The following is a 15191-nucleotide window of genomic DNA, read 5'->3' as shown; positions in this document are numbered from 1 at the left end:
TTAAGTGAAATGAAGCGCCAGTAGTTTGAGAACTCGGTGATCTCTCCTCTCCTCTCCACCTGGACATTCAACCTGGTGGTAGTGTTTTTAACCACACTTATTCCTGAAAGGCTATCACTGGTAGGCACACCTACAAAATGCAGGTTTGGAATTCACCGGTTTCCCTGGTGCAGGTAATGAAATTGATTTCTAGGGAAGGGGGAAATGTGGAGGGTCGCTACTGATTTTTTTTAGGAGCATGCACTTTATCAGCTGAAGGCTGGTAAAAATGAAATGCATAAAAACCTCCTCCTCTACGCCTCTACTTCCTAGACACAACCATAATGAGAACCAGTGTTTATACTGTGATAAGAGTGTACAGCCTTCTCGGTGAAGAGCCACTTCTGCAGACAGCCATGACGGGGGCAGGGGCAGCTCCTGAGACCCCCGCTCAGGCTCCTGCCCCAGCACTGCAGGATCAACCCTAACCCAGAAAGCCCAGCCTCTGCCTTCTGAAGGCAAGACTTTCCGTCCTCGCTTCTAGACTGCCTTACACCTCCCCCCCACCCCCACCCCCAGCCTCGTGCCCAGGGAAAGTGAAGGAGGAGGAAGACTTACGATCAAGGCCAGAGTCCGGATCTCCTGAAAAACCAACACCGTGCAATCAGGTGAAGAGCAAGGCAAGAGCCATCTTTCAGATCCCCCGGCCCAGTCATGGAAAGTGGAAGCTGAGAGCCCCCGGGGAGCACAGTGGAGGCAGACCCTCTAGGTCAGTCTCCATGCCTCCCAGCCCCACGCCACCCCCACCTCTCCTAGAGATTTGTAACCACAGAGAACACCCCACATCGCACCTAATGGTGCTCTCAGGCTGTACCACAATAGGCTCAGACAGCCCTCACCTGGCCTGCAAGCTTTCTTTTACTTTGCCGAAAAGGGAGGCAATAACGTCTCCTATTCTTTCTAGTCGCTGACTGGGACCCTCCCCTGCTCTTCCCTGGTCTTCCAGAACCTAGACTTTAAGCCTCTGTTGCACCGCCCTTTAAACAGAGGCAGCACAGCGAAATATGGAATCACTCAAAAAATAACTAGATGGACAATTGTTGGCATTAAAAAAGAATTGTACACCTTGTAAATGGATTCACACGGTTAGCAAGTTTCCTTTAAATGAGTAGTTCTCGACCTGGGGCGATTTTGCCCCCCAGGGGACACTTGGCAAAGTCTGGAGACACATTTTGGTTGTCATAACTGGGGGTGGGGGGTTCCTGGCATCTGGTGGGTGGAGACCAGGCATGCTGCAGCGTCCCCCACAACACCCTTCATGTTTCCAAATGAAGCTGATGGATTCCAGAATCACGTGGTTAACACCAGGTTCTGGGGCATCATATGATTGGAGCTTAACGCTGGGTCTGTGTCATCCCTCCGTGCGTGCCAGTAGGACAGCCTTTCCCCACAACCCCACGACCAAGGTTAGCCAGCCCCAAATGCCAGCAGTGCCGAGGATGAGAAACCCCGCTTCAAAGGGTGGGTACCGTAACTTGAAATATGATAAAATTGACACAAAAGAGAGATTTGTGTCAGGAATACAGAAGCTACCGTGGGCAAGGGGAGTGTGTGTACTGAAGAAATGGGGCCCAGAACCCTGGCTGGGCCCACACCCCACTGGGTGCTAGGTGGTTCTGTCACCCAGAGCCTGGAGAATGGGCCGGATGGGCCCAGATGGAGAGCCAGGCCACCAGGAGGCCAAATGAGGGAGCCGTATGCCTGGACGCTGCACAGTGGGAGACCAAAGGAGAACACACAAGGGAGGAGTCCCGGAAGCCCTGCCCACTGGCTTGGCCATGGGGACACTAATCCAGGCGTTGCAGTGCTCCCTTCTCGGGCCTTCGTGCAGAGCCCAGAGTCCCACAGGCACCTCCAGATCTCCGGTCTTTGGGCCAGCCCCCACTCACCTGGAGCGCCTCGTTGATGTTTGCATTATAATCCACCATCTCTCCTTTCCCTGGTTCTCCCTTGGAGCCCTACAAGACGAGACACATGCCACCTCAACCCAGGACCTGGGCCAGCAGGGACCTGACAACTGCTGACTGCTGTCTCTCAAACGGGACCGTAGGCAACACTGGCTGCATCTGGCTACACACAAGTGGACCCAGAGCAGCAAGAGGGGGAGCCTAGCAGGGGGTTCCAAATGCTGGCAGAGGATACCCCAGTTTAACTGTGAGAACGCTGCACTAGACGGACTGGAGAAGACGCGTCCCATCACGGCTGCAATGCCAGACCTCCTTTCAGGGGCCAGCATGCTCATCCCCTCTCACCCCCCTCCAGATCCCAGGGACAGGCCCTTCACTCTGTGACCCCAGGGAGGCGAGATGCAGTGCTGTGACTCTGGGTGAGACATGCACGTACCTTGGGGCCAGCTGGTCCCTGTTCTCCAGCTGCTCCAGGCTCCCCCTATTGCGTGACAAAATTGGAGTGAAATGGGGATAAAGCTGGTACAAGAGAACCTGCTGTCCTCAGAGGGGCCACGCGTTAGGAGCCCGGGAGGGGCCCGGAGGCTCATCCCAGCTCAGGCCATGAGGACGCAGAGCTCCCTGTGCATTAAAGCGCAGGCTCTATTCTATCAAGAGGCATGTGTCCTGTCTCCTCTCTCCCTCCAAGCTCCCTCCATCTTTGCATTTAAAGATACACTTTCCTGCGTTAGTTGTTAGTGATTCCACCGGCGTCTGTTTGGCCACCTCTTCCCAGACCCCTAGGTCAGCCGCCTCCTTGGGAACAGAGACTAGGCCCTTTGCTCCTCTTTATTTCCGTTCTGTTCAGGTTTCAAGCACTCAATTTTTTCACCAATTGAAGAGCCCATGTAGTTCTTTTACGGGCCCCTCAGCTTGTGAAAGACCCAAACGGCAGGATGAAACGCGGGAGGATGGGGGATGGAAGGTATTAGGAATCCCCAGCCTCCCTGAGTGGGTGAAGTGAGGGGATTCTTTTCTTATTGGAAATAGGACAGAACTGTAGGGAATAAATAGAACTGTGGGGTAAACTGTGAAAACAAACCACAGTTCCAGTTGTTCTGGGATAATATTAACAGTGAAGACAATTAAAAAAATAAGGTAGAAAGTAAAAACTACGGAAAATGAAACCTTTACTAGAACTGAACTCCTGAGGATCCTGCAGTTGGTTAGCTCATGGAGCGTCCAGCCACTGCCACCTGCAGGTCACCTGTCCCTGTACCTCCTCACCCCCCAGCATTTCAGTCATTGTACACCTGTGAGGCAACCCCCCTGAGCCTTCCACAGGGAGTAGCTGGAGAGAAGTCTCCCTTTCTCAGTGGCTTGGAAGCTAACAGAGCAGGGGTTCTGGGTCACCCCCCAGCCCAAGTGTGCTGTCGCTGGGCCAGCCTTTACATGACCGCTGTCTCATTGAAGAGACAGCAGGCAGGAGTCATGGCCCGTCAGCCTTGTGCCCTGGGGGTCCAACCACCCGGATGGCCAAGACTTCTTATCTCTGAGCTGGGGCTTGAATTCCCAAGCTGAACCTCATCCTGTAGCTTTCAGGTCTGGGGGCCTCTGTACCTTGTCTCCCTGCCGTCCTGGGGGGCCGGCCTGGCCATTGACACCAGCTTCTCCCTGGGGAAGGAGAGAGATGGGATGAGGGCATGCAGGGCAGCTTGGCAAAAGATGGTCCTGCAGTTGGTGTCCTGGGTATTAAGTGTCTTTGGGCCTCTGTCTCTTTCCCTGCTGGCTTCTACTAACTCATCCCATTCTGACTCCTACCCACGCTTGGGCCCAGCCTGGGTCTCACCTCCTCCAGGCAGCCCTCCTATCTCCTCGGAGTTCTGTACCACTTGCTGGTGTCCACCGCCACCCACCCCCCAGCCAGTGCCTCCCTAGTTCTCAGTTAACACACATGTGCCCAGTTCTGTCTTGGCCCCCAACTGTGGATGTCTAGCAGCCTCTGGCGGGTCATTTTGGAGCCTAGAGCACTTGGAAAGGCACACCTCATACTGTCTGGGAGAGTGCGAGGACAGTGAAGGTGTGTGTGTGTGTGTGTGTGTGTTCCATGAAGCCCAGGACAGGACGGCCAGGGGACATAGGAGGAGGCCCATTTCAAAGAAGTCACTTAGTAAACATTTGCCTGGACCTGGAAAGAGGACATGATATGGGGAACAATCTTCTAGCTTTCCCTTCCTTTTGTTTCGGGGTGCAGGAATAATAGTGACCAGGTTTCTCCAATCCCAAATCAAGACCCCTATGCCGTGTGGGGTCAGCAGGACAAACTCCAATACTGGGGCTGTCCGGGAGCCCAGCTTGGCAAAGCTGGTGCTCATGCCAGGGGGCCTCTGTTCCTGCCACAGGTCATAGGACACGGGGCGGGGGAAGCCCGAGACCCCTCCTGCTACTTCTCCTTGCCTGTCTGTGGGCATCACTTGGCTCCCTGCACTATATTCCTGCAAACTGTGTGTTTGTTTTTCCTGCTAGATTGTGGGCCAGCCCAGGGCCGGTTCTGCAGCCCCACTGCCCATGCAGAGCCCACCCATAATAGACCCTTGATAAGTCAGTGGAATGAATGTGTGTATCGCTGCCAATGATGTAATTAATCTTTCCCTTATAAGCTGAGGAAGAGACCCCCTTGTTTTCCTGTGCACGGAAATACACCAAGCAACGCAGGGGGCATCTGCTTTAGGAAACCCAAATCTCACCCCTGCAGCGTCCACCCAGGGCAAGGAAAGCATGGGCAGTCCCCTTTGCAGCTGCCCTCACTGCTGCCACCCCCTTCTCCCTGCAGCGTGCCAGCACCAGGCAGGGGCCCAGCAGCTCTCTGACCTTTGACTTATTCAGAGCCCAGGTGAGGGAGGGGCCTTTCTGACTGTCCGAAGGTCCTGCAGCCATTGGTCCCTGACTCAGTGACATAGCCATTTGAATCAATGAGCCCATCCAGCTGCCCTGGGGGAGACGTCTCCTGGATGGTCAGTCACCGTTTGGAAGCAGGAGCTCAGACCAAATGACCTTTCCAGAATCCAAGGGAAAAACCACATATCTGGAGCAGAAGACTAAGAAGGCAAGGTGCCCAGGCTAGAGTCCCTAAGAATGGGCCGAGGAGAAAGGCCACAGGCAAACAGTTCCTGTGAGCACTGGTCCCAGGGGAAGACTCACCTTTGGCCCTGGGGACCCGGGGAGCCCTGGAGGGCCGGGCTCCCCTCTGTTTCCTCCAATGGAGTTGCCAGCATCGCCTTTCTCTCCCTGGGGGTGGGAAGCAGAGTTAGCATACTGGGGCCAGCTGGCTCTGGAGGGAGGTAGTTGATCCCTGTCTTTCTCCCCTCACAGTTCAGAGGAGTGGAGGCAGTTGACTGTCCCTCAGTCTAGGCTGAACATAGGGGTTGGGGGTGGGCATTAAGGGTCTGGTCACCAGATGTGGGCACCGGGATGGCTGGGGACCAGAAGCCTTCAGAAGCCTGGCCTGGTCTGATACAGCCATGGGATTTGAGGACACAATGGAGCTGGCTACCGAAGGGGAACAGGTTTGGAGCTCAAATAAGAGACCCAGCAGGACCTGGGGCTACAGCAGTGTTTCTCAAAGTGTGTTCCATGGAACACTCCCTTCAGGGAGCTGAAAATATTTGGAATGCGGGGGGGGGGGGCGGGGGAAGGGTCTGGGGGTCAAAGAATGTTCAGAAAGGTGGAATGAAATGAAGCTTTGCAGGCTCCTTCACCGCAGAATGTTCAGAGCTCTGACAGGCTAAGGTGCCCTCTTAGGAGGTGCCCTCTCTAAGGAGGCCTCTTACACAGCTCTCCCCACACTTATTTGACCTCTAGTTTTTTTTTAAATGGAATAGCTCATGGAGCTCATGTACCATCGAGCACATTTTCAGAGCCGGTGCAAAGAAATCTGACCAGGTCATAGCGATTGAATTCTCGGGATTCGGGCACCTTTCGGTCAATCAAGGACTCCCATGTGGCACCCCATACCCTCCTTCTCTGAAACAGAGTCTGGCTGTGTTCCAGCTGCTTTCCCCCCCACCTGGGAGGGTCCCCTTGAATGCTGAGCCCTATGAATGTGCAGGGCCAGCAATGTGGGTGGGGACGGAGGCCAAGGCCTCTACACAGAACCCACCATTCAGAGCTGGTCGATACCCACCTTTTGCCCCAGGAGGCCAAGTAGCCCAGGGGAGCCGGCAGCCCCCTTCTCACCCTGTGGAGGAAATGCAGACAGTGTAGGGTTAGAGTCTGTTTCTCCAGGATGCCGGTGAAGACACCACCCTGCCCGCATTGGGCCTTGGTTCTCCTCTCTCCTGTCCCCCTGCCCCAAGGTGGGCTGCTTTCTGAAAGACTCCACTTCCTGAAGGAAGCCCATCAGGCCCTGCCTCCTGTCTTGGGCCACTTCACACGGGTGACAGGCTATATATATCATTGCTCTCCTGTCCCATGGGGCTGGGCCCTCAGCACTCACGCCGTCCCTTTGGGGCATCTCCTGGGGAGAGGTGAACAGTTTGGAATGCCAGTCATTGGGGAAGCTTTTCCTTTTCGCTATGCTCTTCTCATGTTCACAATGTCTAGCCATTACAGGCTCCTGGTCTCCAGGGAGAGCTTTCTGCCCACCTCCTCCCTGCCTCTCGAGAAGACAAGAACCATATAACCAGAACTTCTCTTTGGAGGAATATTTTGAGAAGTTTGCCTTCTCTTATGGGTTGAATTGTGACCCCCTCACCCCAAAATTTGTATGTAGAAGTCCTATCTCCCAGTATCTCAGAATATGACCTCATTTGGAAATAGGGTCATTGAGGGTGGAATTAGCCACGTTATGCGGTCACGCTGAGGTAGGGTGGGCCCCTACTCCAACATGACTGGTTCTTATAAGAAGGGGAAACTTGGACACAGACATGCATGCGGGGAGAACACCATGTGGGGCTGAAGACAGAGGTTGGGGTGGGGCTTCTACAAGCCCAGGAACGGCGAGGATGGCAGCAAACCACCAGAAGCCAGGAGACAGGCCTGGAACACATTACCCTTCAGAGCCCGCAGGAGGAACTCGCCCTGCCATTACCTTCATCTCAGAGTTCTGGCCTCTAGAACCGAGACAGTACGTTTCTGTAGTTTAAGCCACACAGTTGTGGTCCTTTGTTACAACAGCCCCATTAAACTACCACCCGTCCCTCACCAGCTTCTTCCACTCCTGAAGAACTCCTTTCCCCAGGACGGGAGTCACAGAGCCTGCTCCCAGGGCAGATAAAGAGGCTCCGTGACAGTGAACAACCCCTCCCCGCGTCAGTGGCAGAGCTGGCCTAGCATGGAGGTCTCCTCACCTCTATGCCACCAAGACTTCACTTGGCCTTCACCGAGTGTCCCACATCAGGAGAGCCCCCCCAGAGCACCCCGCCAAGTCAGCATGAGACGCTCCACTCTCCATAGCCTGACGCCTGGAGGTTCACGTAGGTAATAATATAAACTGAGAGCCCTGAGTCATAATTTGCTCAGAGGTCTCAATGACCTTTCCAGCTGAAGCCACAAAAGAAGTCACACCAAGTCTCTGGGGGTCATTCCCTTGCCACCTGCCCTTGGGTAGAAGCTGAATGACAAAGTGGCCTGAAGCTGACCAAGGAAGGGGAGGAAGCTGGTAAAGGCCCAGGTGACAGGAGGGCAGTGAGTGTTGGGACCCTAGCTGGCCCTGCTGTACCTGGGCTGTGCTTTACCAGACATCCCCTGAAACAGGCCAAGTCTACAGGGAAAGAATGCAGTGTTATCCTACAGGGGAGTGGGCTGCAGGAAGAGAGGGCCTTCCTTCCTCCTGCGGGGTTTTCCTCCTGGGTAACCAGTGGCTTTCGGGGAGGGAGGGTGTGCTCTACAGTACAAATTTCTGAAGTTTTGCCAGGTTTTCCCAGCACTCCCCTCTTCCTGGGACGCATGCTCCCATAGCACACTGCAGGCAGCACGGCAGCCATGGGGGTGAAGTAGGGAGGGGGGGACCAGTGGAGGCCGGGATGAAGGGGCACACACTCAGAGACACAGTATCCTACCCTCTGCCCCCTCTTTCCCGGCAAACCTGGGGGCCCTGGCTTCCCTGCTGCTCCTGGGTCTCCCTTTGGGGTAAGAAGAGAAAATCACTCATGAGAGGATGGGAGAATGGTGAGGGGCATAATAGACAGTGATCATAAACCAGTGTTTCCAGAATACTAGTCCTACAAGACACTGTTCTGAAAAACAGGATGCCCTGGTCAAGAAAGTTTGAAAATGGGTCACAAACTATTACCTTTTTAGAGCCTCCCAATGCACATTTAGCATATTAATGGCTCCGAGAAGGCCTGCAGTAGAGATATCTGTGTAATATTTTTATCCTCCTGTTTCTCAAACGTATCTGACCACGTTGCATCTTTTAATGAACTAGACGACAAGAGACAGAGTCCTGGCAGTGCAGGGGACAGTGGTCACTGCCTGCCGGAGCTGGTGTGCAGGCCAACTGTCCAGGCCAGGACTGGGCGGGAGAGGGAGGCATTGGCAGTGCATTCCTGACAAGTGGGCCCTTCCCTGGTAGGCTCTCCTCTGCTGGGTCAGGTCCCCAGCCCCAGGCCAGCCTCAGGGGGACCAAGAGCAAAAGCACAGCAGCCCCTCCCACCTCCACCGGAAACCCGATGCTCCATGCAGCCCAGAATGTTCTCTCTGTATCAGTACCTTGGCTCCTGGGGTCCCTGGCTCACCCTGTGTGGAAAAAAAGAAGACTCAGGTGAAGAAGAGAGAGAGAGACAGACAGACAGACAGACACAGGAACAAATGAGCAGAGCTACTCTGGGGGAAGGTGAAGCACGTGCCCATAGTGGCCTGAGCCTCAGGCTCCAGGCCATAGGAGGCCTCCCGGGCCTTTCCTTATTCTGTCCCTAGGTGATGAGTGTGGCAGGTGCGGGTGTCCGTGAGGCACCCAGGAGGAGGGCCAGGATGGAATGGGCATCTGCTTCCCACACTGTGTCCCTGTAAGTAGACCTGCTGGAGAGCCACATGGAGCACGTGTGCTGCTGGGGTGTCCCCACCCATCCGTCTGCCAACCAGATGGGTGGTTAGGGTGGGGAGAAGGATTCCCGCTGTCCTCCCTAAAGTTTTGCAAGCATGCAGCTGCGGAATTCTGGAGTGTGAAGGACAGCGCTGGCTTCCTCGCACATCGGCGGAGGGTGCGGCCAGTCGCCGAGGCTGCCAACCCTTTGCTACTTCCTTGCGAGGCTTGAGTCGCTCAAGTTGTGCATCTGGCAAAAATGTTGCTTTAGGATAAATGTTTCCCAGTCCTATCTGCCCTTTCATGGGTCCAATGGCCACCCCACTGAGCCCCTGAAGCCCCTGTTCTGCCCCCCTCTCTCCATTTCTCCCATCCTGCCCCTCAGTATTGAGATACAGCGTTCTACTGACCTTCTCCCCAGCCACGGAGATTCCAGGAGCCCCCTGGCAGAGAGAAGAAAAGGCATGGAGACTTTCTGCAGTTGGGGGAAGCACGGAGGAGGTGGTCAGCCGCCCAGCCTCCCCTTGGGAAGGTGAGAGGGCAGACGGCTCACTTCTGCCTACCGCCCAGACTCGTGAGAAAGGTGGGTTGCTGAGATCGGCACAGGGAGAGGGGTCCCTGAGGAAGAGGAGCTTGCGGCACAACTGGGTTCCCCAGGTTTTCCATCTACCTGCCCAGCTCCCAGGTCCTCCTGGGGGACCCAGTGGGGACCATGGCAGGATGCCCATGGGTGAGTAGATAGGGGCATCCCTGGGGGGTAGTGGGGGGAGAGCTTCATTGGGATAGGAGAGGAGGAGGAGACGGGAGGGGAAAAAGAGGGTAGAGCCTTGGGGAAGGGAAGAGGAGAAGATGGCTGACGTCATTATGTATAGTCCACCCCAGCGTATGTCAGCAGGATTCTCCACAAAGGACGCTCTCTGGACAGGGGAGCAGCTGGCAGTGTACCCCATGTCTACATTAGCCCAAGACCATCTACTTTTGAAACGAATAGGCTGCCAAGCACACGGCTTAGTAAATCCCAAGTGGAGGTGATTTTTAGGGGCTCCCTACTCCCCACAGGGTCTCAGGACTGCACAGAGCTTTTTATGACACAGAGATGCCCAGGAGGTGGCCTGGCCTCATCAGAAGGGCACTGGTGAGTGACAGCTCAGGGGTCCAACAGGAGCAGCCCTGTCTGGTGAGAGGGCTGGGGAGGAAATGCACACCCTGGCTTCACAGTGGGATGTGGGAAGGAGGAGGAGCTTGGGAGAGGGGGCTGCCTGGAGTGTGGGGAGAGGCAGGTACCTTCGCTCCATGTTTGCCCGGCATCCCTGGCATGCCCCGTTCTCCCTGAAGGAAGACACAAGAGAAACGATGAGAAGAGGACCAGATTCAGGATCCTGAGGCCTGAGCCCTTGGAGCACGGCCTGCAAGGATGTCAGTGAGAACGGTTGGTCAGGGAGCTGGGGACGGCTGTCCAGCTCACGATGAGCTGTGAGGACGTGCTATCTCTGGCAGCCACTGTGGACCACTCCTCTCAGATGTGAACCCATAGAGAGCGAGAGGTCCAAGTCACAGGTCACAGTGCAGAAAAGGTCCCCAGAGAGAGAGGCCACCAGTGGAGGCCGAGTCCAGTGGGGTGGGAGGCAGGGGGAGTTGTTCAAGACGCAGCACCAGCCAGTGCCTGGCGGGCCTGGGACTCAGGGCTGCAGGTGGGAGAGGCCCACGGGCCACTTACCCATGGCATGCCCTCCCTCCCAATCCTAGGACCTCTGGCCCCACGTTCACTCCACAGGCACCTGTCTTCTTCCTGCGGGGCTCCTTTTCCTCTGGGGCTCCTTGGGTCTAACTGTTCCTGAGGGCACGGGGGCTTTGGCCCCATGTGGCAGACGGTCCGCCTGTACTTTGGGGGGACTATGGATGGATCAGGGTGTTTCCTGGAAGCTGTCCTGAGACACGTGGAGAGCTGTTGCTTCTCCAGGATATTGTGAGGTAAGCTGTATCATCTTAGCAGTGTCCTGTCTTTTTCTTCAACCGCTCTTACCTTCCCGTGAAAATTCTAAAGCTCTGAGAGGAGGCTGAGCTCAGGAAGGACAGACACGTACTCTTCCCTCCTTGGAAGGACACACCAGGGAGAGATGAGGATGGAGATAACAGCCGGTGACAAAGGGGGGCCGAGAGTAGGTGAATCAAGATAAAGCAGCTGTGTCCCGGGTGAGGGTGGGCGCGCAGGGGAGGAAGGAAGGCAGCTCTCTCATTTGAGTTGAGCCCCAAATGAAACCCCCGCCAGGGCCCAGAGTGCTGTGCAGCGTCCTGTACGGGAAGGCCAGCGCCGTGGATGGCAACACAGAACGCTGACAGCCCCTGCTCCACGCCCAGCTTCCCTCCCTGAGTGCCTCGGCCTCAGGCCGTGCTGCAATTCCCACAGGCTTGCAGGCAGAAGGGGAATCTGTCCCACCCACCTGGTCTCCACCTTTCCAGCTGTCCTCTTCCCTCCCTGCCATCTTACAGCAGCCCTGGTCCACCCTTCGGCTCCCAAGGCTAGAGCTACTTCCAACCTCTCTCCTCCAGGACAAGCCTCCACACGGGCATCCAGCTCAGCGCCCCAGCACACAGGATGGAAGACAATACTTCCTGCTTCAAAACGGCCAGTGCCCGGCGCGGACCACAGAAAGGGGCCAGGCTCCTGAGCATGGCACTTACCCCCACTTCCTGCCCAGCCTCATCACCTCACATCCTGACACCCAGCATCTGTTTCCCTGAAAACACTACCCATTTTCATGATTCTATGACTTTCTGCTATTTCCTCAACCCAACACCCTGTTCATCGTTGGGCGCCCTGCTCAAACACCATCTCCTCCATGAAGCCTTTTGCTGCGCCCCAAACCCAGTGCTGGATCTTCAGTGCAGCAGGGACCACTGGGCATTTGCAAAGTCACGTCTGCCTGGGCTGGTTCACCTCCATCCTCTTTGGGCCAAGTCTCTGAATTCTGAAAAAGGCCCAGACTCTTTAGCTCCAAACGCAGGAGCCCTTCCTTGTCCTGACCCATGAAGACCTCTGAGCCACAGTCAGGGCTGGTGAGCTGGAATCAGGAAGTGACCACAACAGACAAGCCAGTGCCACAGGTCTGCCGGAGCCACTACATTCTGGGAACTTCCTTTAATGCGGAAGAGCAGGGAAAGGCATGGCCGTTTACTACACCTGCCACGAGGCTGGCACCCGGCTAAGGGCTTCACATCTTTCTTCTATTTAATCTCCAAGAATCCCCGCCAGTGTGGGAGTGGATGTTATTCCTGTTTCACGCATGAACAAACGGTGGCTCAGAGAGGCCAAGTATGATTGTCAAGGTCATGCAGAACAAGGATTTGAACACAGGTCTTTTGTTTGCTGAAGCCCAAGTACCTATTTCTCCAGGCCAACTCCGGCATCAGATGGGCTGATGTGCCCTCTGCTTCCATTAAACACCCTCTGCAGGCTGCAAGCAGAGCAAATCCCCTCTATACTGGAGGTCCCTCGGTCTGTGCCCCATAGGGGTGAAGTGGTCAGCATGTGAGGGCAGCTCAGCCCAGAGTTGGGCCTGGGTCTTGAACCACAGGCACCGGAGAAAAGAGCTGCCTGCCAGCACAGATCTGCTAGGTGGCCAGCAGAGGACGCCAAAGGACCTTGTCAGAAGATTGGCAACGGCGGCCACGCCGGCTTCAAAGCCCTGCAAGAGCATCAGCCCAAGACCCCGTCACTCTTTCCTTCAGAGGACCAGTATCCCCTGCGAACATGCCAACGTGCCTGAGTCCTCTGGGGTGGGGAGTATAGGTGGGAGGTCAGCTTGGGGGTCCCTGATTATTTAGGGATTTCCCATTTGTCCTACTCTTCCCTTCATCCTGGAGTCAGGAAAGGCTGACCGTGTAAATCCAGATAAGCCACTTTCCCTCCCTGGGTCCAGGATCCTCACCTGCTAAGTGAGATTAGACTAGGTGCCTCCTACCTGCCCCTGTCCTCTGTCTTTCTCCCTCCACCCTCAGGCCTGCCTGTGTGAGGCCCGTAAGAGGGAAACAGGCCATGGTTGGGGAAATGACACTGCGTCTGTTGGCAGCTCCAGAACAAGGCTCCATGGTGGAGGGAGTTTAGCTCTGGGTAAAACTGGCTCTAGGGTGTCTGTCCCCTCCTGCCCCCAAAGGACAGCTGCGGATGCTTCAGCAGGGAGGAGGGTGGGCTCTGCTCATGCTCGTCTCTGGGCTTGTCTCCAGTCTCCACCGGAGCCACGCAGAACAGAACCTGGGAGCCAGGCTTTCCAGCTAATTGGCTTTGTCTTTAGCCCTTGTTGGCCTGTATGTAAAGACACACCACACCCTCCAGGGAAAGCCGGGCCCCTTGAAGCCTCCTAAGGAGGAAGCCCTCCTCATTAGTGTGGCTGACCTTCGCCCCTTCCCTCCCCTCTGGGTCAAGTCTCTTAAGTCTGCAAATGACCCAGGCTCCCTTGATCCCCAGGTCAGGACTGCCCTCACTCTCAGCCCTTTGCTGGGCAGGAAGCAGGGGTGCCCCCGCTGACCCCTTCCTGCAGGGTCAGTCTACTCTCATCAGTTTCCTTTCTCCAGGGCTTGTCTCCATCTGACCTCTGAACTGGGAACTGGGCTGGTCCTACACCAGAAGACATTGACTCCTGGACAGTGAATAAATGGAGGTGAGAGAGGGGTGAGAGTCATTGTCAAGGACTCCAGAGTGGCTGTGGGGTAAGTGTACTCGTTTGCAGGGAGCAAGGGGAAGGGTTTCTGGCAGCTATTGCTAAAAGGAGGACAAGGACTGTTCATAGAGCTTTCCCTCATGGTATGTCTTTGTGAGAGCATATCTAGAGGCTCCTTCTTTCCCATTTTTCTTCTTAAAAGTGTACCTGTTCAGAGTTTAAGTTTGGAACTGGGCTGATTTAGACCCACTGACTCACTAATGTCTCCGTCCTAGGTGTGGAGGGAGATCTCCTAGTCTTTCAAAGGCCAAGGGCCCCAATTGATCCCCTCTACCTTTGCTTTCCCATGTCTTCCCAGCGGGGACCCCAGAGGCTCCCCCAGGGGTTCTCAGACACCCAGTCTGAGTCATCCTGCCGTGGAGAAGTGGGTGCCTGGGCATTGCAAAGGGTCTTGCCCAGGTGCACAGAGCATGGAAGGCATAGGCTGCTGTGGAACCAGGACTGTGACCCCGGGGAGGGGCTGGCTCTTTAATCTTGGTGCTGACAACCAATGCCTGATTGCTGGTCCAGAAGGGGTAGATGTAATGCAGAGACTCTGGTCCCGCTCCCTGCACAAGAACGCAGGACATGGTGAGGCCAGAAAGGAACACCCACGGCGTCACAGATAGGGCAGTCATACCACTATAGTCTCACTGGTGGCTGGGTTGGAGACACAGGAAGCAGGAGCCACACAATCCGCAATCTGCCATCCGCTTCTCTGCCAAGCAACTAAGCAGCGTAGCCACAGCAGTTACATTAGTGGCTAATGGCTAACCGGTTACAGCTGATGGCCAACTAGTCACAGCTGATGGCCATCTACTACCTGAGCCAGCACCCTTCCACGTGAGGTCGAGAGCCTGGAAACTGCTCTCTGGGACTCTGTCCCCACAGTAGATTTCAGTCATTGTGGGTAAGAAAGCTCTAGGTAAGCACAGCTGGATAGAGAGGGGGGCTGCCTGAATGACCTTGAGGGCCCATCTCAGCCCCAACTTTTATAATACCACTGATTCTCCAGCTGGGCCCTGCACATGCACACACTACAGTATTAATAGGTTTTCTATGCTGGTCCCCCTTCCAGGTGCGAGGATCCATCTTTTACTGAGATGACAGGATGGAAGTGAGCTCCTAGGGGCACAAACGGGCCATGCTCCTGTCCAGTGGGAACGGCCTCTTAATTGGTGATTTACTGTTTGTTGAACAGGGACTTGGCAAGAAGACAGTAGTCTGGAAGGCAGTGGGGGGCTTCAAGGTCAGCTCCCTAGCCAAGCAAAGGTCAGGCCAGAAAAGCACAGGGAGATGAATGGACCTCCCTAACGTAAGGCCCGCTGCAGCCCAGCTCTGGGGGTGGGGGGTCGGGGGGCTGGGCTGAAGCAGCTCCACACATAGGCTCTTTGTTCTCTGCAGGGGAGGAGAAAGGCCTGTCTGAGAGTGGGGATTGGAGGGCTGGGGTGCACGCCAGCAGGCCGCTCAGGCCTCAGGCCTGGACCAGGGCCCTTTCCTGGGTTGGAAAAGGTGGGTGAGGAGGGCTGATGTCTTTATCTCCCC

General features: G+C 55.6%; 1 protein-coding gene across 10 annotated transcripts in view; it reads right to left on the bottom strand.

The window, feature by feature from the left end:
- COL13A1 (collagen type XIII alpha 1 chain) overlaps positions 1–15191 on the bottom strand; it is a 144323-nt gene that overhangs the window by 28369 nt on the left and 100763 nt on the right. For all 10 annotated transcript variants that reach the window (XR_013994938.1, XM_081073525.1, XM_081073517.1 and 7 more), the window contains exons 17-25: positions 10234–10278; positions 9360–9392; positions 8637–8663; positions 6109–6162; positions 5127–5213; positions 3546–3599; positions 2383–2427; positions 1929–1997; positions 598–621 (exon numbers count right to left, since the gene is read on the bottom strand). Coding sequence is in view for 9 of the 10 variants with exons in the window: in XM_081073525.1 (XP_080929651.1) it covers positions 598–621; positions 1929–1997; positions 2383–2427; positions 3546–3599; positions 5127–5213; positions 6109–6162; positions 8637–8663; positions 9360–9392; positions 10234–10278 (438 nt within the window). In the remaining variant the exon portion in view is untranslated. The remainder of the gene's footprint in view (positions 1–597; positions 622–1928; positions 1998–2382; positions 2428–3545; positions 3600–5126; positions 5214–6108; positions 6163–8636; positions 8664–9359; positions 9393–10233; positions 10279–15191) is intronic.

The sequence above is a fragment of the Rhinolophus hipposideros genome, assembly GCF_964194185.1.
Source record: "Rhinolophus hipposideros genome assembly, chromosome: 15".
Taxonomy (NCBI): Eukaryota; Metazoa; Chordata; class Mammalia; order Chiroptera; family Rhinolophidae; genus Rhinolophus; species Rhinolophus hipposideros.
This window is presented reverse-complemented; position numbering and strand designations above follow the sequence as displayed.